At 42.2% G+C, this 23021-nt stretch overlaps 1 protein-coding gene across 4 annotated transcripts in view; it reads left to right on the plus strand.

Moving 5' to 3' along the window:
• Positions 1-23021, plus strand: part of AK4 (adenylate kinase 4) — an 84800-nt gene that overhangs the window by 33952 nt on the left and 27827 nt on the right. For all 4 annotated transcript variants that reach the window (XM_030812959.1, XM_030812961.1, XM_030812960.1 and 1 more), the window contains one exon: positions 8140-8259. In XM_030812959.1, the coding sequence (XP_030668819.1) occupies positions 8140-8259 (120 nt within the window). The remainder of the gene's footprint in view (positions 1-8139; positions 8260-23021) is intronic.

The raw sequence follows: 23021 nt of genomic DNA on the forward strand, positions 1-23021 counted from the left end.
GTATGTGTGTGCGCAGGTGCGCGCACACGTGTGCACTGCCATTATTAGTGATGTTTTGGCGAAGGGATGATACCAGGGTGAGCAAGGCTTCTCCTACTTCTGTCCCATACACGCAGTCTGATACTTCAGGGTAGAGCGGTCTTACAAGGGAATTGAGCTCATTTACAGGCATCTTACTCTCAGCATTTTCTGTAGAACAATGAAAAGAACATTGAGTAATTATCTATTTCTGGTGACTTAGCCAGGCATCTTGGGAATTTGCTGTTTTGTGAACATTCGTTCAGCTCTGTCTTGTGTATCTAGTTTGCCTTCACTTTATAGACAGTCACAACAAAAAGAGGATACAGATGTGTGGGTGTGTGGGTGCTACAAAGGATAACAATTTTGTATCTCCCACCCAGCCTGAGAAACAGAATGTTATCAGTACCCCCATAGCTCCTTTTTCCATCTCTCTCCTCCAGCACTATCCTGCATCTTGTAATGATTCTGTTGCTTTACCATATACTTTTGTATATGCATGTAGCCCTCAACATTATATTGTATAATTGTGTCTGTGTTAGACTTTTTAGGGATAATCTCTTCAATAGTGAAAGGTGGATTGGCTGGCAGATTCAGTGTTTGACTAAATGCTTTCATTTAGCTTGTGACCTATAGCCTATTCCTCTTTCATAATGTATTTATGTAGAACTTTATTGGCAGTGTAAGAGCCTCTATATCTTAATTGTGATAACTCCTGACTGTTTAATTTTTCTGCCTAACACAGTAAAATTCCATAAACTTTTGCTATTGAAAGCTTTTGGTGGATTAGTACCCAATCCCGGTGTTTAAGACTCTGAGCTCTGGAACAGGCCTCATGCTAGATTGATATAGGGCCTGGCACATAGATGCTTAATAAATATCAGCTGAACGAGTATTTAGTGGATTTAAAGAGTATTCAAACCACAAAATTAACCATACCCTGTATTGTTACGCAGAGGGAACAGTGTACCTTTTTTTTTCTTCCCATTTCAGGACCAAAATCAGCCTTTTGTATTTTGGATCTTTACATATTTATTTATTTTTTCTTTCCTTTGTTTTCTTTTGTTTTGAGTCAGAGTCTTGCTCTATCGCCCAAGCTGGAGTGAAGTGGCGTTATCTTGGCTCATTGCAACCTCTGCCTCCTGGGTTCAGGCGATTCTCGTGCCTCAGCCTCCAGAGTAGCTGGGACTGCAGGTGCACACCATCACGCCCAGCTAATTTTTTGTATTTTTGGGGGTTTTGCCATGTTGGCCAGTCTGGTCTTGAACTCCTGAGCTCAGGCAACCCACCCAACCTTGGCCTCCCAAAGCGCTGGGATTACAGGCGTGAGCCACCATTCCCTGCCAATATTGCTTTCTTTTTGAGAGTCATTCAGTCCCTGCAATGTTTATGCTGACTGTCCTGCACATTTAGGGTTGCTGTAGAATGGATTTTGTGCTATATAAATATCCGTGTGTGTGTGTGTGTGTGTGTGTGTGTGTGTGTGTGTGTGTGTGTTCTCATGGTTTTTCTAAAGAAGTGTCATCTGCTTATTGGCTCTTCTACTTAGAGGTATTTTCTTTTTAACCAGCCTTAAGATGATGCAGAATGTAAGTCCAACATCCTACTCCTTCAGCAGTTGACAGTGTTTTGGCATATGTGCTGCCCTGAATACAGTGATCTATTTCAGTGTGTTGATGTAAATGTGGACAGCTTTAATGTGTAGAAATTGAGGCTAACAAAATATCTTTCCATATCCTGGAAGCATGAATTTTGGAGAGATGACCAACTTAACAGATAGTCTTAAGTTTTGTGTTATCGTATAATTTTAAATGCGGTATTATCTTAATGCACAGTTTAATAGTCTTAAATCCTGAAAATTTGTGTATTATCTGATCTAGTTAGAAATTGAAAATGTATATTTCTCAAGGTTACCAAGATTATATCTATTTGAATTTAGTAGTGATTGAATGGAATAGGTTGTTAAGGTGAATTGCCACAAAATTTATATTGTTGTAAGATAGGTAGAACATTGATTTTCTTCTAATATAATTAACATTGTGGATGAAACCATCCATCTATCTTTCTCTCTGTATGGACACATAATTTTGTTATATATAATGTTTGTAATCTGACACTTCATCTTTCTTTTTCTGAAGAAAGATTTTTTATATGTCACCTTAATCATTGGTGTTTTGTTTAATCTCATAAACACATGATGGATTTATTTGTTGGTTTTGTTGTGAAACTTAAGAAAAAGGCAAAGAGGCATCCTATATTTATTACATTTATTTGAAACCTTCCTAGTGCTTTCTGAACTATTTGTGTGTGTGCTGTGTGTGTGTGAACACACTCAGGATTCAGAAGCTGTGTGGGACTATATATGTGTGTCCACAGCCTTTCTTTGGAATACTACTTGAGAAATTAGAGCAGGTTTGTCCATGCATGCTATCATCAGCATTTAATGATGCTGCTTTCTCTTCCAAGCAAACTGACAAGGGCAGATGAAGGTCCAGTTTTCCGAAATGGGCCTCAGTCTTCTGACAGGATGTTTTATTGTAGTTTGCTGTTGTCATGAGGTCTTCATTCAGATACAGATATGTTAAGGTCATTTTGCTTTGTCTGAGGATCTTTCTGGTTTTTCATGGTAGAGATTGAGATATGTGGGACAAATTTGATCTTGTATCAGGTTAGAGGACATGTTGCTTGCGCTGCTTCAGAGAAGAGCCAAAGCTGGCAGGAATAGCTGCAAAAGTATGCTGCACTTAGATCTTTCAATTAGTAAATTGGAGTAAGATGCCTCTGGAAGTCTTCCACAGAGTTATTTTAAACTTGGGGTCGTACTGCTTTTGTTGAATTAACTCAAGGTTCTCTCTCAAGGGGCATATGAAGGTCTTCCTCCACTGCTTCTGCTTTAGTTCAGGCCTTCATCTTGTGCTTGGATTATTATCGCAGCCTCCTTTGCTTCCACCATGCCACATCCAAATGTCACATTTCCATGGGCCTGCGACCCATGTAGGCACGTAAGGCCCTGTGCGTAGTTTAGTGCTCTGCTGTTGTCATCTTGAAATTCTTCATTTTCCAACAAGAGGAACATCTTCAATTTGTACTAGTCCCTACGATTTCAGTAGCTGGTCTTGGCTCTAGGAATAGCACTTCTAAAACTATTTAAAATTCCTCAAAGTTCACACTCTGTATCCTGCCCATCCAGCACCATCTCTTAGTGGTGGGCTTTTCATTGACTGTCAGTGCTTGAATAAGTTCTTCCGGGTATACCAAATGGCCCCACACCTCCGCAACATTTGCTGTTGCTGTTTCCTTCTTCTCATTTCCCCTACCCAACCTAGTTCACTTCTATTCGTGTTTTGAAATGCTGAAGAAATAAGATTGGGCTGTGAAACCTAATATGACCATCTTTTTTTTTTTTTTTTTTTTTTTTTTTGAGATGGAGTCTTGCTCTGTCACCCAGGCTGGCATGATCTTGGCTCACTGTAACCTCCGCCTCTTGGGCTCAAGCTCTTCTGTCTCAGCTTCCCGAGTGGCTGGGATTACAGATAGGCACATGGCACCACACCTGGTGAATTTTTATATTTTTAGTAGAGATGGGGTTTAGTAGAGGCTGGTCTCAAACTCCTGACCTGAGGTGATCTGCCCAACTCAGCCTCCCAAAGTGCTGGAATTACAGGCGTGAGCTACTGTGTCTGGCCTCATACGACTATCTTAACTCATGATCACACGTTGCTTGTATCATACCTCTTTTCAAAAGGTTGCTATCTGGTGAGGTTGGGCCATATTTGATTTTGGGATAATGGTTCTATAATAACTCTCCAAGATGATCATATTGATTTTTGCAAGGTAAAAGAAAATTCTCTTCAAGGTGTTCATTCATGCAACATATTTTTTAAATGTTTAAATTTTAATTTAATTTAACTTAATTTTTTGAGACAGAGTCTCCACTCTGTCACCCAGGCTGTAGTGCAGTGGTGCAATCTCGGCTCACTGCAACCTCTGCCTCTTGGGTTTAAACTATTCTTGTGCCTTAGCCTCCCAAGTAGCTGGGATTACAGGCATGCATCACCATACCAAGCTAATTTTTTTGTATTTTTAGTAGGGCAACGAGTTGCCCAGGCTGGTCTCAAACTCCTGGCCATAAGTGATCCGCCCACCTTGGCCTCCCAAAGCACTGGGATTACAGGCATGAGCCATCAGCCTGGCCCATGCAACACATTTTTATGGGGCATCTAATATACGCCAGACTATATTTTAAGCACTGAGGATGTGGCGTTGAACAAACTGTTTTAACGTTTCCTTCTCTGAGCTAATAATTTCTAGTAGAGGGGGCAGAAAGTGAATGAACAAATACCTCAATATATAATTAGATCCAGAGTTCTAGAAAACAATGCAAAATACACATTTTGGTCTTTCACCTTAGAAGATGTGTATTTGTTGTTTATCTACCTTAAAGTTTGGTGGATGAGACTAAGAATGGCGCTCTGGGCCTGGTGTGACTATTGCAGAGTGGGACAGCACCCAAGTTGTCAGTTGCTCCATGCATCTTTTCTGGTAGTGATTGTTTAGGCATAGAACATAGATACCACACAGGTATTACCCAAGAGAACTGAGAACATACATTCACACAATGTATATGAACATTTACTACAGCATTATTCATGATAGCCAAAAAGTAGAAACAACCCAAATATCCATTATATGTATGAGTAAAATGTGGTATAACCATACAATGAAATGTTATTTAGCCATAAATAGGAGTGAAATATGGATACGTGGTACATTGAAAACATCATGCTAAGTGAAAGAAAACAGTCACAGAAAACTGTGATTGCATTTATAAGAAGTGTCCAGGGTAGGCAAATCTACAGAGACAGAAAGATTGGTAGTTGCCAGGGGCGAGAGGGAGATGAGAAGAAGGAGTGACTGCTAATGGGTCAGGGTTTCTTTCTGAAGTAGTGAAAGTGTTCTGAAATTAGGGAGTGGTGATGGTTGTACAACACTGAGAATATACTGAAAGCTGCTGAGTCCTGCATTTAAAAATGGCAGATGTTATAGTGTGTGAATTATCACAACAAAGCTGTCACAAAAAATGCTAGGATTACCTTCTATCTGAAGGTGAGGATCTTATGAAATGAAATAACATAAAGCACTTAAAGCCCAGTGCCTGGGACATAGTATGCACTTAATTAACGGTGGTTGTTGTCGCTCTTAAAGTAATATGGTTTAAATATCTGTAAGCTGGAACTTTTATTTATTCACTGCTACATCTCCAGAATATGCCCTGTTATGGAGTATGTAGCCAATAAATATAATACTAGTCAAATGAATGTGGCTTGTTCACATTCATGTTCAGTCACATTCACCAATGTGGCTGTCTTTCTTGTTCTGCCTCTTGCAGCATGTTAGTGAATCTGCATCAGCTGGGCCTGTATTTTGAGCTTCTTGTCTGGTGGTAGTACTCAAGAGATATGGAGCCCTTCACAGCCCATCTTTCAGTGCTTAAGTTGGGGTTGGGGGGTACATACTCAGTCTGGGGAGGCAAGGGCTTTACCTAAATTAAAGGTGAAAGTGGGGAGGCCAGGCATGGTGGCTCATGCCTGTAATCCCAGCACTCTAGCAGGCAGATGTGGGCGGATCGCTTGAGGTCAGGAATTGGTGACCAGCCTGGCCAACATGGTGAAACCCTATCTCTACTAAAAATAGAGAAATTAGTTGGACGTGGTGGTGCACATCTATAATCCCAGCTACTTGGGAGGCTGGGGCAGGAGAATCGCTTGAAGCCGGGAGGCAGAGGTTGCGATGAGCAGAGATCACACCACTGCACTCCAGCCTGGGTGACAGAGTGAGACTCCATAGCAAAAAAAAAAAAAAAAAAGAAAGTGGAGTCAAATGATTCTTTAGCCTTTTTCTAGTAATATAATTCTGCTTTGTGTTTTTATTTTTACTTTTTTTTTTTTTTTGAGACGGAGTCTCGCCCTGTCACCCAGGTTGGAGTGCAGTGGCGCGATCTTGGCTCACTGCAAGCTCCGCCTCCCGGGTTCACACCATTCTCCTGCCTCAGCCTCCCAAGTAGCTGGGACTACAGGCGCCTGCCACCACGCCTGGCTAATTTTTTGTATTTTTAGTAAAGACAGGGTTTTACCGTGTTAGCCAGGATGGTCTTGATTTCCTGACCTCGTGATCCACCTGCCTCAGGCTCCCAAAGTGCTGGGATTACAGGCGTGAGCCACCGCGCCCGGCCTACTTATATATTTTTTTGAGATGGAGTTTTGCTGTCACCTGGGCTGAAATGCAGTGGCACGATCTTGGCTCACTGCAACCTTCGCCTCCCAGGTTCAAGTGATTCTCCTGCCCCAGCCTCCTGAGTAGCTGGGATTATAGGTGCCCGCCACCTAATTTTTTTTTTTTTTTTTCTTTGAGATGGAGTCTTACTCTGTCACCCAGTGCAGTGGCACAGTCTTGGCTCACTGCAACCTCTGCCTACTGGATTCAAGTGATTCTCCTGTCTCAGCCTCCCAAGTAGCTGGGATTAGAGGCACCTACCACCACACTCAGCTAATTTTTTGTATTTTTTAGTAGAGATAGGATTTCACCATGTTAGCCAGGTTGGTCTCGAACTCCTGACCTCAGGTGATCCTCCTGCCTCGACCTCCCAAAGTGCTGGGATTACAGACATGAGCCACCACACCTGGCTCTTTGTGTTTTAAAAAAGCTGAATTGGTCTGTTGAGAATGTGATTCTTTTTTTTTTTTTTTTTTTTTTTTGAAATGGAGTTGTTGCCCAGACTGGAGTGCAATGGCGCAATCTCAGCTCACTGTAACCTGCGCTTCCTGGGTTCAAGCGATTCTCATGCCTCAGCCTCCCGAGTAGCTGGGATTACAGGCATGCACCACCACACCTGGCTAATTTTGTATGTTTAGTAGAGACAGGGTTTCTCCATGTTGGTCAGGCTGGTCTCATACTCCCGACCTCAGGTGATCTGCCTGCCTCAGCCTCCCAAAGTGTTGGGATTACAGGCGTGAGCCACTGCGCCCAGCTGAGAATGTGATTCTTAGCATTCATTATAAGTTCCCCAGAGAGCAGAGGAGGATTTCATTTGTGGTAAAACACACACACACACACACACACACACATTTAGTTTTTAGAAATGTACAGATTCAAACTGATAGTTTGTTCTGCTGAACCTAACTCACAGTTTCTACATATAGGAAATTAATGTTTTAAATGAAGATAGAAGCAGTTTTCCCCTGAAAGTATTTATGTGGTTTTGTTAAAACTTCACATCCTTTTATGAACTTGGCATTCCACTAATAACACTGAGTTGCTTTTACAGCTGTGTCAGCAAGGTGCCATCTGCTTATATTGAGGTTGATGAAAAGAAGTAAAGCTGTCGTTGTTTGTATTGTGTGGCATTCTTTTTAGACCACTGGAACTTTGTTCCTTTGGTCTCTGTAAGGAATGGTCGTGCTTCTCATCTCCCTTTAGTCTTCTGTACATTGTGTAGTTGATCACGTTCCTTTTTACCATAAACTGGTGAGAGGCTCAGTGCCCAATTTGAGGCCTACCTCTAGGAATTATCCAGGGCTTCTCTTTATCAGCCTTTTTATGTACCATACTGCTTCTTGACTTTATTTTCTACTCTTATTTTTTTCTTGCCCAATTTATCTTTCTTTCTTTCCTGCTTTCTTGGTTTCTTGCTTTCTTTCTTTTTTTTGAGACAGGGTCTCCTCCTATTGCCCAGGCTGGCATTCAGTAATGCAGTCAATGGGCTTCAGCTCACTGCAAGTGCAAACTCCTGGGCTCAAGTGATCCTCCCACCTCATCCTCCCAAAGTACTGGAAGTACAAGCATGAGCCACCACACCTGGCCACTCTTTCTTCCTTTTTTGGGGTGGGGGCTATGGTATCTCAAAGAGCTGCTTTTATAATTTTTTGGGAGATAAATGTGTTAAATAAGCAACAGTCCCACCTTATTGATGTGAATATTTTAAAAACTTAAAACGTACCTACAACTTCCTAGAAATTTCTTCCCACATCAGGAAGGATGGAGAGAAGGCAAAACTAAGAGTTGGTAAGCTTTGTGTTTGGGAAGTTTTCTTGAATACCTCTTTTTTTCTTGTCTTTTTAATAGAAGTTGGTGAGATGGCAAAGCAGTATATAGAGAAAAGTCTTTTGGTTCCAGACCATGTGATCACACGCTTAATGATGTCCGAGTTGGAGAATAGGCGTGGCCAGCACTGGCTGCTCGATGGTGAGTTGAAACTGTGGGTAAACCGAATTTCTGGGAATAGTCAGTTAAGGTCTTGCACACTCCCTTAACTTCTTACCAAATGGAAAATGCCTTATTTTCTAAACTTTCTGTCATTTATTTAATATTGCAATTTGGCAACATGATAGGAACCCATTGTGGTGAAGCCTCTTATTTCTTCTGTCTCCAGATCACCATCATGAGAACCACTGACTTGAAGCAAATATTCACTAAATTTCTGTTTTTGCTTCAGCCCTTTTGTTTCCGTAAGTCATCCTGAGTATAACTCCTCTTCAGTCAGAGGTTCTTTCATTCACCACAGGACACACAAAATACAATTATGAGTTATTATTTTTCACCTGTCAGATTAGCAGAGATAGAAGATTGGAAAATCCTTTATTGAGTATGTGGGAAACAGATACTGTTGAAAGTATAAAATGAGCAACCTTTGTAGAGCAGTTAGCTTTATATATACTTTCTGATCCAGCAGTTCCATTCTGGATTTCTGCCTAAAGATGCAAGGAGGTTTATTTCAAGATTGTTGGTAAATAAGAAGACACTGTTACTGACACTATAAAAGAATCATTATATATGTGGTATTCTGAGAACACAAAGAAGAAAATTATTCTGTTGGTGGGAGGAGGGGTTGGAACAACTGTATGGAAAGTGATGAACAGATAGATGAGTGGGGATAGGGAAGGTAGGTTTTTTTTTTTTCAGCAGAGGGACAATGTGAACAGGGTGAAAGGGGAATGAGTTATCTTAGTATTTTTTCTGAGCCTACTAGCAGAGGTTGGCAGAGGAAATCCTGGGGTGGATAGCCTTTGATTTTGTATAAAGATGGTGGAACTGGATTTTGTTGGCTTTAGGGAGCACTGAAGAGTTGTTAAGTAGGGGTGTGATATGATCATATTTCTCTCAGAAAGACTATTCTATTAGCAGCACAGGAGAGATGAAGTGCTGGGGCACGGAGGAGAGTTGTGACTACAAACCAGAGATCATTGGAATAACTGGACTAAGGGATGTCGAAGGCCTGAATTTAAGCAATAATAGTGGGATGGAAAGTAGGCACCATTCATAAGAGAGTGGATTGAGGAAAAAGAATTGATAGGAGTTGTAGCTGATGTTAGGTACTACAGCCCCAGGGTTTTCTTTTATTGCCTTTCAGGCTTTTTGAGTTTCTTAGCTTTCATCACCATCTCTACACTTACCTAGGCATGTTAATTTCTCTAGACTCTACTTTTAACTCACAAAAGTTAGCCCTTTTCTTAGTCTGTTTTCTGCTGCTACAACAGAGTACTTTGTACTGGGCAATTTATAAAGAAAAGAAATTTATTTCTCGTGGTTCTAGAGGCTGGAAAGTCCAAGAGCATGGTGTCAGCATCTGATGAGGGCCTTCTTGCTGCATCATCCCATGGCAGAAGGCATCAAATGGGGAAGAAGTGCATGCCTCTGAGAGGGAATGGGAGCCGAACTTATCCTTTTATCAGGAGCCTGTTGTTTTATCTAGAACCCACTTCTGTGATAAGAGCATTAATTCATTCATGAGGGCAGAGCCCTTATGACCTAATTACCTCTTAAAGGCTCCATCTCCCATAACATTACATTGCCAATTAAATTTCAACATGAGTTTTGGAGGGGACATTCAAACCTTAGCATTCTGCCCCTACCCACCTCCCCGCCCCCAAACAATTCATGGCCTTCTCACATACAAAATATATTCATTCTATCCCAGTAGCCTCCAAAGTCTTAACTTAGCATCAACTCAAAAGTCCAAGCTAAATCAGACATGGGTGAGACTTATAAAGTACAATTTATCCTGAGACAAATTCCCTTCAGCTGTGAGCCTGTGAAATCAAAGCAAGTCATCTACTTCCAAAATGCTATGGTAGGAAGGTATATGATGGACATTCCCATTCCAAAGGAAGAAATAGACAAGAAGAAAGGGGCAGGTGGTCCCTGATAAGTCCAAAATCCAACAGGGGAGACATTAAGTCTTAAAGATGGGGAATAATCTCTATGGACTCCATATTCTGTCTCCTGGGCACACTGGGATGGGAGTTGGGCTCCCAGGGCCTCAGAAGCCCCACCCTCTGTGGCTTTGCTGGGTTCAATCCACTCAGCAGCTCTCATGGGTTGGAATTGTATACTGGTGGATTTACAGTTCTGGGGTGTTGACAGTGGCCCACTCCCATGGCTCCATTAGGCATTGCCCTAGTGGGGACTCTGTGGCAGCCTTGACCCTACAGTTCCACTGGGCATTGTCCTAATGGGGGCTGTCTGCAGTGGCTCTGTTCTGCAATAGGTTTCTGCCTGGGCCTACCAGGGGCATTCTTTGAAATCTAGGTGGAGGAAGCCATGCCCTGTAGGTCTTGCATTCTGTGAGATGCCACCAAGGCTTATCCCTTTCTGAGCAGGTGGAGCCACGCCTGAAGCTGTTTGAGTTATGGTTGAGGAGGCCAAGGAATGCTATCCATCTCCTGAAACAATTCTACCCTCCTAGAGCTCTGGGTCTGTGATGGGAGGGGCAGCCTGGAAGATCTCTGAAATGCCTTTTAGGTCTGTTGTCCATTGTCTTGATTGATAGCACCTGGCTTCCTTCTAGCCATGCTAATCTCTTTAGCAATAGGTTGTTTGACCACACACTTAATATTCCCTCTGGAACATGCTTTTCCACTCTTTACATGGCCATGCCGAGAATTTTCCAAATTCTTCTGTTTTGCTTCTCTTTTAACTATATGGTTATCCCTCAGTATCTGCTGAGGGTAAGGGGTGTGGGAAGGGACTGGTTCCAGGACCACTCCCTCATAACCAGAATCCATGCTTACTCAAGCCCCATGGTCGGCCCTGTGGAACCCAAGGGTACGAAAAGTCAGTCCTCCATGTGCAAGGGTTTTGCATCCAGCAAATACTGTATGCATTTGGTTGCGAATGTGGAACCCAGTGATATGGAGGCCCGACTGTATTTATTGAAAAAATCCTTGGCCGATGTTGTGGCTCACACCTGTAATCCCAACACTTTGGGAAGCTGAGGTGGGCAGATCACTTGAGGCCAGGAGACCAGCCTGGGCAACACTGCAAAACCTCATCTCTACAAAAATTAGCCGGATGTGGTGGCATGTGCTTATAATCCCAGCTACTTGGGAGCTGAGGTGAGAGGATCACTTTAGCCTGAGAGGTTGAGGCAGCAGTGAGGCATGATCACACCATTGCACTCCAGCCTGGATGACAGAGAGAGACCCTGTTTCAAAAGAAAAGAAAAAAATATTGTATAAAGTGTGCCCTCAGAGTTCAAACCCGTATGGTCAACTGTATTTGATTGTCTCTTTGCTCTCACATCTCATTTTATGCAATTAAAAGTAACCACACAGCAGCTTGAAAGCTTTACTGCTTAGATATTTCTTCCACCACATATCCTAGTTCATTGCTCTTAAGTTTTGCAGTCCATAAAGCCCTAGGGCACAGACAAAATTTGCCAAGGTCTTTGCAACCATATAACAAGAATAACCTTTACTCCAGTTTCTAATACCTTCTTTTCCATTTCTGTCTGAGATCTCATCAGAATGGACTTTACTGTCCAATTGCTGCTAATATTCTGGTCATGACTACTTAAGTAATTTCTTTTTTTTTTTTTTGAGATGAAGTCTCTGTCGCCCAGGCCAGAGTGCCATGGCCTGATCTCAGCTCACTGCAACCTCCACCTCCCAGGTTCAAGCAATTCTCTTGCCTCAGCCTCCCAAGTAGCTGGGACTATAGGCATGTGCCACCATGCCCAGCTAATTTTTGTATTTTTAGAAGAGACAGGGTTTCGCCATGTTGGCCAGGCTGGTCTTGAACTCATGACCTAGGTGATCCGCCCACCTCAGCCTCCCAAAGTGCTGGGATTACAGGCGTGAGCCACACTGTGCCTGGCCCACTGAGTAATTTCTAAGAAGATTCAGACCTTCCATACAGCTCCCCTCTTCTTTTGAGTCTTCACCAGAATTGCCCTTGATGCATCATTCATGGCAATCTAGGGTGTTACTAGCCGCTTCCTCCAAATTCTTCCAGCCTCTATCCATTACTTGGTTCCAAAGCTATGACCACATTTTTAGGTATTTGTTATGGAAACAGCCGCACTCCTTGGTATCCATTTTCTGTCTTAGTCTGTTTTGTGCTGCTATAACAGAATACCTCAGGTTGGGTAATGTATAAAGAAAGGAAATTTATTTCTCACAGTTCTGGAGGCAGGGAAGAGTAAGACCATGGTTCTCACATTTGTTGAGAGGCTTCTTGCTGTGTGTTGGAAGGCAACACATGATGAGAAGGCTCACATAAGAGAGGGAATAAAGGGTTAAACTTATGCTTTTATCAGGAGCCCACTCCTGAGATAACCAACCCATTAATTCATTCATGAGGGCAGAGCTCCCATGACCTGATAATCTCTTAAAGGCCCCACCTCCCAATACCTTTAAATTGGCAATTAAATTTCAACATGAGTTTTGGAGGGAACATTCAAACTATAGCACCCCCAATGCTTTTTGTGTGGGTATTCATCATGACTGATAAACTTTGGCTTTGCCACCACCTAACAGTAATTTCTCTAGTTTACATTTTTAAATTGTGAGTCTTCTCACCTTGCAAAATGAATTTGTGTAGTGTTAGGGAACTTAAAAATCTGCGTTTAGAAAGGATCATCTGTGTTAAACTCCCCTGGAAAGAGGGTTAGTGTGATAATTGAGAGCGTAGACCCTGGTGCTGCCAGACTGCCTGACTTGAATCCCCGCTCTGCCACTTTCTGGCAGTCTGTGTGACCTTGGGCCTCTGGTTGCTCATGAAACACAAATTAGCAAAGAGGGGCAAAGTGAGCAAATATATGTAAAGTGCTTAAAAGAGTACTTGCCCTATATAAGTGCTATATGAGTGTTTGTCACTATTTTGTGACTAGTGTACAGGTCCTGAAGTTTTTTGGGTGGGGGGTGACTATTTGAAGTGTTCAGTTCAAAAATAGCTCTAAAAGTATTTAGCCAGGCAGAATAAAAGTCAGTTTCAGTTATGGAATGTTTTCTGTATCTTTTCAGTGCTTGCTTTTGCCATGACTTCCTCTCAGGGTTGAATAACTGAAGTTCTTTGACATCATAGGCCTGTTTTAGTAAAGTACGTCAGCCTCCCAAGTGATTTGGTTAGTACTTTTCTCCTTGAAAACCCATCTGGTCACTTTTTCAGTTGCGATTTTTCTTTAAAGCTCTGGAATAAATCCATTTGGCAAGGTGTGGAGTGCGAGGGATGCCTGGTTCCTATGTTCAGCTTTAGACTCCTTATGTTACACAGGCACGTGCTCTGTGGAGGACGTGCCTGTTGAGCGTGCTAAAGGTGATTGAATGTGGAAAGGTTGAGAAAGGCATTCTGATGACAGATGACTCATCATCTTGGTCCATATGGCTGTAGAGAGGCATCCTGCAAATGGTGGGTGGAAATGAGTAGAGTGGATCCAAGCCAAGGGAACCCCAAGTGGGGATGTGGGGAGGGGAGGGAGGATGAGTGCTCTGTGGTTTGGTCAGCTTTGCTCTTGCTAAAAAAAAACGTTCAGCACTACCTTCCCTTCACCGTGCTTTCCAGTTGGGTAAGAAATATTGTCGTTTTGTTTTGTTTTTTTTTGAGATGGAGTCTCTCTCTGTCACCCAGGCTGGAGTGCAGTGGCATATCTTGGTTCACTGCAACATCTGCCTCCTGGGTTCAAGCGATTCTCCTTCCTCAGCCTCCCGAGTAGCTGGGATTACAGGTGCACACCACCATGCCTGGCTAATGTTTTGTATTTTTAGTAGAGATGGGGTTGCACCATGTTTGCCAGGCTTGTCTTGAACTACTGGCCTCAAGTGATCTGCCTGTCTCGGCCGCCCAAAGTGCTGGGATTACAGGTGTGAGCCACCGCACCTGGCTAATTTTTCACTTTTTAAAAAAAGGGTCACATATGAGTCCGTTTTCATACTGCTGATAAAGACATACCCGAGACTGGGTAATTTATACAAGAAAAAGGGTTTAATGGACTTAAGTTCCATGTGGCTTGGGAGGCCTCAGAATCGTGGCAGAAGGCAAGGAGGAGCAAATCACATCATACATGGATGGCAGCAGGCAAAGAGAGACAGCTTGGCAGGGAAACTCCCGTTTTTAAAACTATCAGATCTCATGAAACTTACTCACTATCATGAGAACAGCACGGAAAAGACCTGCCCCCATAATTCAGTTACCTCCTACCAGGTTCATCCCATGACACGTGGGAATTGTGGGAGCTACAGTCCAAGATGAGACTTGGGTGGGGACACAGCCAAACCACATCAGGCCAGCAGTGAGGTATAGCCATAGAGACAGATGTATTAGTAACTTTTTTTTTCATTTCTAAACTTGCCTGCTTACCTGTGCCTTGAAATAGTAATCTAGAAGTTCCACAAATCAGTTCTAATTTATCTTTATGTACCAAGATGTGGTAGAATTATCTGCCGTATGATTTTAGGGGTAACTATCAAAATATTTTAAATTGGTATTTCGAAGTTTGGTTTTGTAGAAAACAACCTTAAATTTTGGAATTGTAAATGAAATGTAATTTAATCCTTTTCATTGGTAATAATGATAACCTTTAGCACAAGAGTCATCATTTGGTCCATGGTTGTATTTGGAACCTGGTTTGTTTGTTTCATTCTGTGCAATGTTGAACACTAACAAGCGCTTTCTGAAGGTAATTCTGTTTTTAGCATAAGTCAGAGTTGTTTGAATGTGTACAGTGTTTGAGTGTGTATGTGTGTGTGTGTGTGTGTCTATTTCCCCTGAGAGCTAAATGATTTCAGACTTGAGATGTTCCTGGCTACGCACTCACTCGGAGCCCTTGGTGTAGGTGTATGTTCAGAAACTAAACTATAGATGCTGGAGCCAGAGTATTTTGCCCTGATTTTGCAGATGTGTTTTACCATACGAGGCTAGTACATAACAGCTCTGACCTATCCTCTCCACATTTTTCCTTCTGATTCAGACCTCTGAGGAGTGTCACATCCCACTGGGCAACATATGTCTATAGGAAAAAGCCAACAGTATCTTCTGAATCACATCTTTTAGGAAATGCCAAGCGTAATTTTTTTTTTTCTGTTGCCCTTGTGAGTCTAGGGTATGTTTGAAGAATAAAGTGTGTAATAGATTTGTTTAGAAGGTTACTGAAGAATTCTGCTTTAATAATTAAAAAAACAGCTTTTTCTTCCTGTGTGTATGTGTTTATGTGTAGGAGGGCAATAGTTTATCTTAGTCATTTATCTTTAAATATTTAGCCCTGAAAAATCATAGCCACATGACCCTTCTATCTCAGGTTATTACTGAGGCAGTGATGTATATTCTGGTATCTTGAATGGAAAGTTTAAAGCAATTGTGGTGATTTCTAAAGAATGAAGAGCGGTTGTAAAATTTGTGGAACTCTACTAGGGTGATGTGGCCATCTATGCCTGCCAAATGTGGATTGCACAATTAAAATGTTTTGTTCCTCACCAGGATTGTCCTTCTTGACATAACCATGACTTGCCCCTCTCATTGTAGCTCTGTTCATTCAGTAAGCATTATTATATCTAATAGGTCCTGGATATTTCTAAAGTGAATAAAGTGCAAGTATGACTAACTTTGCACTAGGCTGGTGACAGTGAAGAAGAATGTGTGGAAAAGAGGGATTAGAGGTAGACTAAGCTTGTCAAGGAGCGCCTGACATAGGAGGGTTCAGAGACATATATTCAGCCACACATGGTACAGGTGAAGTGTTCCGAGAGGTACAGGTGAAGTGTTCCGAGAGGTACGTGGAATGATTTTTGCAAGTAAGGAGTGGCATTTTTGGTCAAAATGATTGCATGAAAAAAGATGGGTGTGTGTTTAGATTAGTCTTAGTGCTACATTTCTGGAAACTATATCCATGCCCCAAGACAATGTAAATATGCCTGACAGTTTTTTTTTTTCATCATCCAAAATTCTGATTTGAGGAGACAATTGGGTGTGGTGGCTCATGCTTGTAATCCCAGCAGTTTGGGAGACAGAGGCAGGAGGGTCACTTGAGCCCAGGAGTTTGAGACCAGCCTGGGCAACAGGATGAAAGCCCCTCTCTACAAAAATATAGAAAAATTACCTGGGCGTGGTGGTGCATGCCTATCTATACTCACAGCTAGTCAGAGGCTGAGGTGGGAGGATCACCGGAGCCTGAGCCTGGGGAGGTCAAAGCTGCAGTGAGCTGAGATCGTGCCAGTGCACTCCAGCCTGGGCGACAGAGTGAGACTCCGCCTCAAAAAAAAGAGAGAATTTGGGCAGTGACCCTTAGATGAATGTTATTTTCTTTGTTGGCATTTTCCCCCCTGGACTTTGAAGGTAGAGTTTGATCAAGGCATTTCTTTACTGTGTGTTTGGTTTGCATGAAGGATCAGCAGTTATTTGTTGAGTTTGGTTTGCATAAAAAAATTATTTTTGGGCAGGGTGCGGTGGCTCACGCCTGTAATCCCAGCACTTTGGGAGGCCGATGTGGGCGAATCACGAGGTCAGGAGTTCAAGACCAGCCTGGCCAACATGGTGAAATCCCATCTTTACTAAAAATTAAAAAAATTAGCTGTGCGTGGTGGTGGGCGCCTGTAGTCCCAGCTACTCAGGAGGCTAAGGCAGGAGAATCGCTTGAACCCGGGAGGTGGAGGTTGCAGTGAGCAGAGATCGTGCTACTGCACTTTAGCCCAGGTGACAGTGCAGTAGCCCAGGCGACTCCATCTCAAAAAAGAAAAAAAAAAATCTGTAGCCAGGTAACTGTAGCAGTGTTCCCCAGAATGCTGTGTCTTTAAGTTTGTGTTGTAAAGCAGGTTTGACAATTTTTTTTTTTTTTTTTTTGAGACGGAATCTCGCTCTGTCGCCCAGGCTGGAGTGCAGTGGCGCGATCTCGGCTCACTGCAAGCTTCGCCTCCCGGGTTCACGCCATTCTCCTGCCTCAGCCTCCCAAGTAGCTGGGACTACAGGCGCCCGCCAACACGCCCGGCTAATTTTTTGTATTTTTAGTAGAGACGGGGTTTCAGCGTGTTAGCCAGGATGGTCTCGATCTCCCGACCTCGTGATCCGCCCGCCTCGGCCTCCCAAAGTGCTGGGATTACAGGCTTGAGCCACCGCGCCTGGCCGGTTTGACAATTTTTACCATGTTAGAAGAAGGAATTGTAAAACCCAAGACCTATGTTTGATTATATAGCTTGAGTATTTCTTATCCAAAATGCTTGGGACCAGAAGTATTTTGGATTTCAGATTTTTTGGATTTTAGAATATCTGCCTTGTACTTACTGGTTGGGTATCTCTAATCCAGAAAAATGCAAAATCTGAGATGCTTCAATAGGCATTTTCTTTGAGGATCATATTGGCACTCAAAATTTTGGATTTTGGAGCATTTCAGATTTCAGATTTTCCTATTAGGGATACTCGTACTTTCTAACATGATAAGTATTTGGATATTCTGAAATAAAATAATTTGTAGACATATAATTAATTTCAAGTTAAATAGTGCACTAAGAGAGACCAAATGACTTTGCTAGAAGAAGATGGGCAATAAGAAGAAAGAGTGTATCTACTTCACATAAGACTAGGTAACAGGTTTTTGTTTTGTTTTGTTTTTTGATGGAATTTTGTTTTTGCTGCCCAGGCTGGAGTGCAATGGTGCGATCCTGGCTCACTGCAACCTCTGCATCATGGGCTCAAGTGATTCTCCTGCTTCAGCCTCCTGAGTAGCTGGGATTATAGGTGCCTGCCACTATGCCTGGCGAATTTTTTGTATTTTTAGTAGAGACGGGATTTCACTATGTTGGCCAGGCTGGTCTCAAACTCCTGACCTCAGGTGATCTGCCCACCTCGGCCTCCCAAAGTGCTGTGATTACAGGCCTGAGCCACCATGCCCGGTCTAGGTAACAGTTTTCTAAACAGAGTAATACTGGTTGAATTACACAGGAAATACCGCTATTCGGTGGGGTTAAGTTATGAAGAGACATTTGGGTGACACGTGACCTGAAATTTTAGCACACTGCCATCTTCTTACACACTTTATCTAAAGTACACAGCCTGATCAGACTTTGTATCTAGCTGCTGATTCCACTGAAGCTATTGCAACTCCTTTGTTAATGCTCCCAGGTGATCGCATGAATTTCTTCTGGTGCTAAGCATTCATAATTTTCAGTAAGTATTTATTGATCAGCAGCTGTGTGCCAGACACCACAGTAGAGCAACAAAGAGACTAGGTGGGGCCTGGCTCTCCTGATACTCAGAATCCAGTGGTGTTTTCAGCTGGGTTTTTTTTTTTTTTTTTTTTACGCCAGGCTGAGTGCAGTGGCACGATCTCGGCTCACTGCAACCTCCACCTCTTGGGTTCAAGCGATTCTCCTGCCTCAGCCTCCCAAGTGGCTGGGACTACAGGCAGTGCCACCATGCCCAGCTAATTTTTGTGTGTTTAGTAGAGACGGGGTTTCGCCATGTTGGCCAGGATAGTCTCCATCTCTTGACCTCGTGATCTGCCCGCCTCGGCCTCCCAAAGTGCTGGGATTGCAGGTGTGAGCCACCATGCCCAGCCAGTTTTCAGCTTTTTTGCTACCCTAGGCAGTGAGGGTTATCTTTAATTTCTTTAATTTAAACCAAAACCCTGATAACTCACTTTTTCTCTTAGTGACTTTTCCTACGTTCTGCACCCTTGCTGTCAATACGAGCTCAGAGTAGCTGACTGAAAAAATGATAAAGCCTTGGATCTCTTCTCTTTGTCATTTGATATAGATTCTGTCCTGCGTTCCTGTCTTCTATGTCCATTTCCAGTGTTTTTCTTCTGATTGATCTGACTGCTGCTTTGGGGTGACGAACAGTCGTACCATAGTATAGTAGACAATGGTGGCTTATTTTATGTGTGTCTCAGAGACTGACTAGATTTTAACATTAAAGAACATTAAGGGGACGGTATGGAAAACATATTTATACACATATTTGACTAGACTCTAGCAAAGCTTGGTTCATGGATCAATAAACAAATTGCGTATACATTTTTTGTGTCTTGATAAGCTAGGCATCCATCATTCCCAAGAGGGAGTAGCATGCTTCCTGACCCCATAGTCCAGGACTGCCACACAAATGGTTGCAGAATAGGTAGGGTCTTGGGAGCACCAGTGAAGAGGGAGTGAAAGGTGACAGAGAGGGAAGTAACTGACCCTCTTTTGAAGGTGAGGGAGGCAGGTATTAGGAAGGATTCCTGGAGAAGCTGACACCCAGAACCATAATTGGAAGGTGGGAATGAAGCACATTTTAGAGGGAGGGAAGATCACATGGAAAAGCTCTAGAGTTATGAAACAACATGCTGTATTCTGGAAACCACAAGTAGTTGGGTAACCCTGGAGCTAAAAATATGAGCAGATGAGGCTGGACAAGTGGACAGGGGCAAAAGTTAAACCTTTCATGAAATTTAGAAACAGGGAGTTGAGTAAGCATCAAAGTTAATATTAAAAATGAGTTAGGGGAAGTTAAAAGTAAAATTTAAAACTTTGAGTTTAAAAGTGTGAACAACATGTTTTTTAACTCTATTTCCAACATTTAAAAATTAACTGGATTGGCCAGGCGTGGTGGCTCACGCCAGTAATCCCAGCAATTTAGGAGGCTGAGACGGGCAGATCACAAGGTCAGGAGATCGAGATGGTCCTGGCTAACACGGTGAAACCCCATCTCTTCTAAAAATACAAAAAATTAGCCGGACGTGGTTGCAGGCGCCTGTAGTTCCAGCTACTCGGGAGACTGAGGCAGGAGAATAGCATGAACCCAGGAGGCCGAGATCGCGCCACTGCATTCCAGCCTGGGCAACTGAGTGAGACTCCGTCTCAAAAATAAAATAAAATAAAATAAAAATTAACTGGATTATTAACCTTTTAAATTTAGATCTACATTCGATGTTAAACTGTGGTTTCTCTGTATTTGGGTGTGTCTTGACTTGTATGTTCAGATGCTCCTAGCCCATTTGCCATTGCTGCTTAATTAGAAGTTGATAAAGTAAGGTACAGGATGAAATACTTCAACTCGTAAGTTTAGTTGTTAGGAGAACCTGCTTCCCTAATTTATGAAACAGGTAATTCATCCAATTCCTGGGAATTGGATGAATTAAGAAAATTCATTACAAAGCATCATTCAAGGCATTTGAGGGCATACTTTGCTAATTGCTAATTTAATAATAATTATTGTGCACTTACAATGCACAAACCATGATGCTGAGAAGACATTAACATGGTAGAAAAAGCATGGGTTTATGAATCAGACCTGAACATCAGTCTGTAACTTACAAGCTGCTGCGTAGTCTTTTTTTTTTTTTTTTTTTTTTTTTTAAGATGAGGTCGTGCTCTGTCACCCAGACTGGAGTGTAGTGGCACCATCATAGCTCACTGCAGCCTCAAACTGGGTTCAAGTGATTGATCCTCCCATCTCAGCTTCCCGAGTAGCTGAGACTACAGATGCAGGCCATCACGCCTGCCAATTCTAAAACTTCTTGTAGAAATGGGATGATTTTGCTATGTTGCCCAGGCTAGTCTTGAACTCCTATCCTCAAGCAATCCTCCTGTCTCAGCCCCTCAGAGTGCTGAGATTACAGTCATGAGCCACTGTGCCAAGTTGTATAGTCTTGAGCAAGCAAAGTTTTCTTTCTTGGATTCTTTTTCTTCATCCATAAAATTAGCATGTTCATGGCATAGGTTTGTGAGGATTGACTAACAAATGTAAAACTCTTAGTGGACTTCTGGAAAATAGGTCATCAAATGGTAGACATTTGATATTATTATTTATTATAATTGATTTTAAGCTGCAATAGAAATACCTTGATACTTACATAGATGTTAGGACTTAACATTTCAATAATAACTTACTGAGAAACTTTACAAAAAATACTGTCATTCTAATGAATAAGGATCAGTATATTCACCCCTCATAAAGCACATTTGGGCAAAGCATAAAATCACCCCTCTTGGCCCGGCGCGATGGCTCACATCTGTAATCCCAGCACTTTTGGAGGACAAGGTGGGTGGATCACTTGAGGTCAGGAGTTCAAGACCAGCCTGACCAATATGGTGAAACTCCATCTCTACTAAAAATACAAAAATTAGCCAGGCGTGGTGGTGTGTGCCTGTAATCCCAGCTACTTGGGAGGGCTGAGGCAGGAGAATTGCTTGAACCTGGGAGGCAGAGGTTGCGGTGAGCTGAGACCGTGCCATTGCACTCCAGCCTGGGCAATAAGAGCGAAACTCTGTCTCAAAGAAAAAAAAAATCACCCCTCCTCCGTTAAACCTTGTGTAGTAATGTAAACCAAACAATATAAAACTCTTGATTGTCCTGTCACCAATAAGAGAACCCAGATTTTGGAGAGATGGGCAGGTTGATTAGGGCTAAAGGGAGAATGAGATGTGGAAAACTGCAGAGAATTTAATTTTATCTTTTTCTGTAATACATGATCACTATAAAACATCCAGGTCATATGGAAAAATGCAACGGAAAGCAACAAATCACCTGAAATTCCACCAGCCAGAAACAGCCAGGGTGAACAGTTGAAAAGCATCATTCTAGATACCTCCCTGTGCACATATGTAGATAGAAATGTGTAAGAAGGCATCAGACTTTATATGCTTTAAAAAAGTATTTAATCTTACTGAATTTTTTTTTTTTGAGATGGAGTCTCGTTGTGTCGCCCAGGCTGGAGTACAGTGGCACAATCTCGGCTCACTGCAACCTCCACCTCCTGGGTTCAAGCTATTCTCCTGCCTCAGCCTCCCAAGTAGTTGGGATTACAGGCACGCACCACTGTCACTGGCTAATTTTTCACATTTTTGATAGAGACAGGGTTTCACCGTATTGGGCAGGCTGGTCTCAAAACTACTGACCTCAAGTGACCCACCCACTTTGGCCTCCCAAAGTGCTGGAATTCCAGGTGTGAGCCACCGTAACTAGCCTTAATTTTACTCAAATTTAACAATAACAAAACTAAAGTGAACCTGAAGGAGTTATTACTGAGCTTCAGATAAATCTTTGTTCATCACCAAGGATATTAATTCCTGTGAGAGCTCTTCAACATTATGAAAGCCACTAGGAGACTGACATATTTGTTTTCTTTTGTTTAAAATTCACATTTCAAATTTAGACAGGAGGCATTGTCTCCACAGTGAACCCTGAGGGAACTTATACTTCCTTTAACCTCCTCTTACCCTTCGTCTCCCCCAATTTTTGTTGGCTTTTGTCATTAAAAATTTATTACAATTTTCTTCTGCGAATGTAATTCCTCAGTTTTTTTCTTACATTAAAAAAATTTAGATGAATTCTGTGCACTGGTTCTTTTACCCACCTCTATTCATTTTATTTTGATTAATCTCTTGGTTATATCTCTGTGAATATACTAGAAATCATTGCAATGTACACTTCAAGTGAATTAATTGTATGGTATGTGAATTATATCTGAGTAAAGGTGCACTGCTGTTTAACACAACTTTTTCATTCAACACTGGGTTGACTGGATTTTGCTGGATATTTGTTTCATCCCTCCCTCCTCTCCCCTCTCTGCAGAAGAGCTCATAATATGTTTGAGAATGTGTAATTTTTCTACAATTAGCTAACTGTGATATTTCTGAGTTGTTCTTGTGTCTTTCAAAACATTGCAACCATTGTTACATTTTCTTCTGGCCTGGTTCCCCATTTTATTTTATTTTTATTTGTTAAATATTTCTTCTGGCCTGGTTCCCCAGGCAAGAGTG

This window comes from Nomascus leucogenys, chromosome 5 (genome assembly GCF_006542625.1).
Source record: "Nomascus leucogenys isolate Asia chromosome 5, Asia_NLE_v1, whole genome shotgun sequence".
Classification (NCBI taxonomy): Eukaryota; Metazoa; Chordata; class Mammalia; order Primates; family Hylobatidae; genus Nomascus; species Nomascus leucogenys.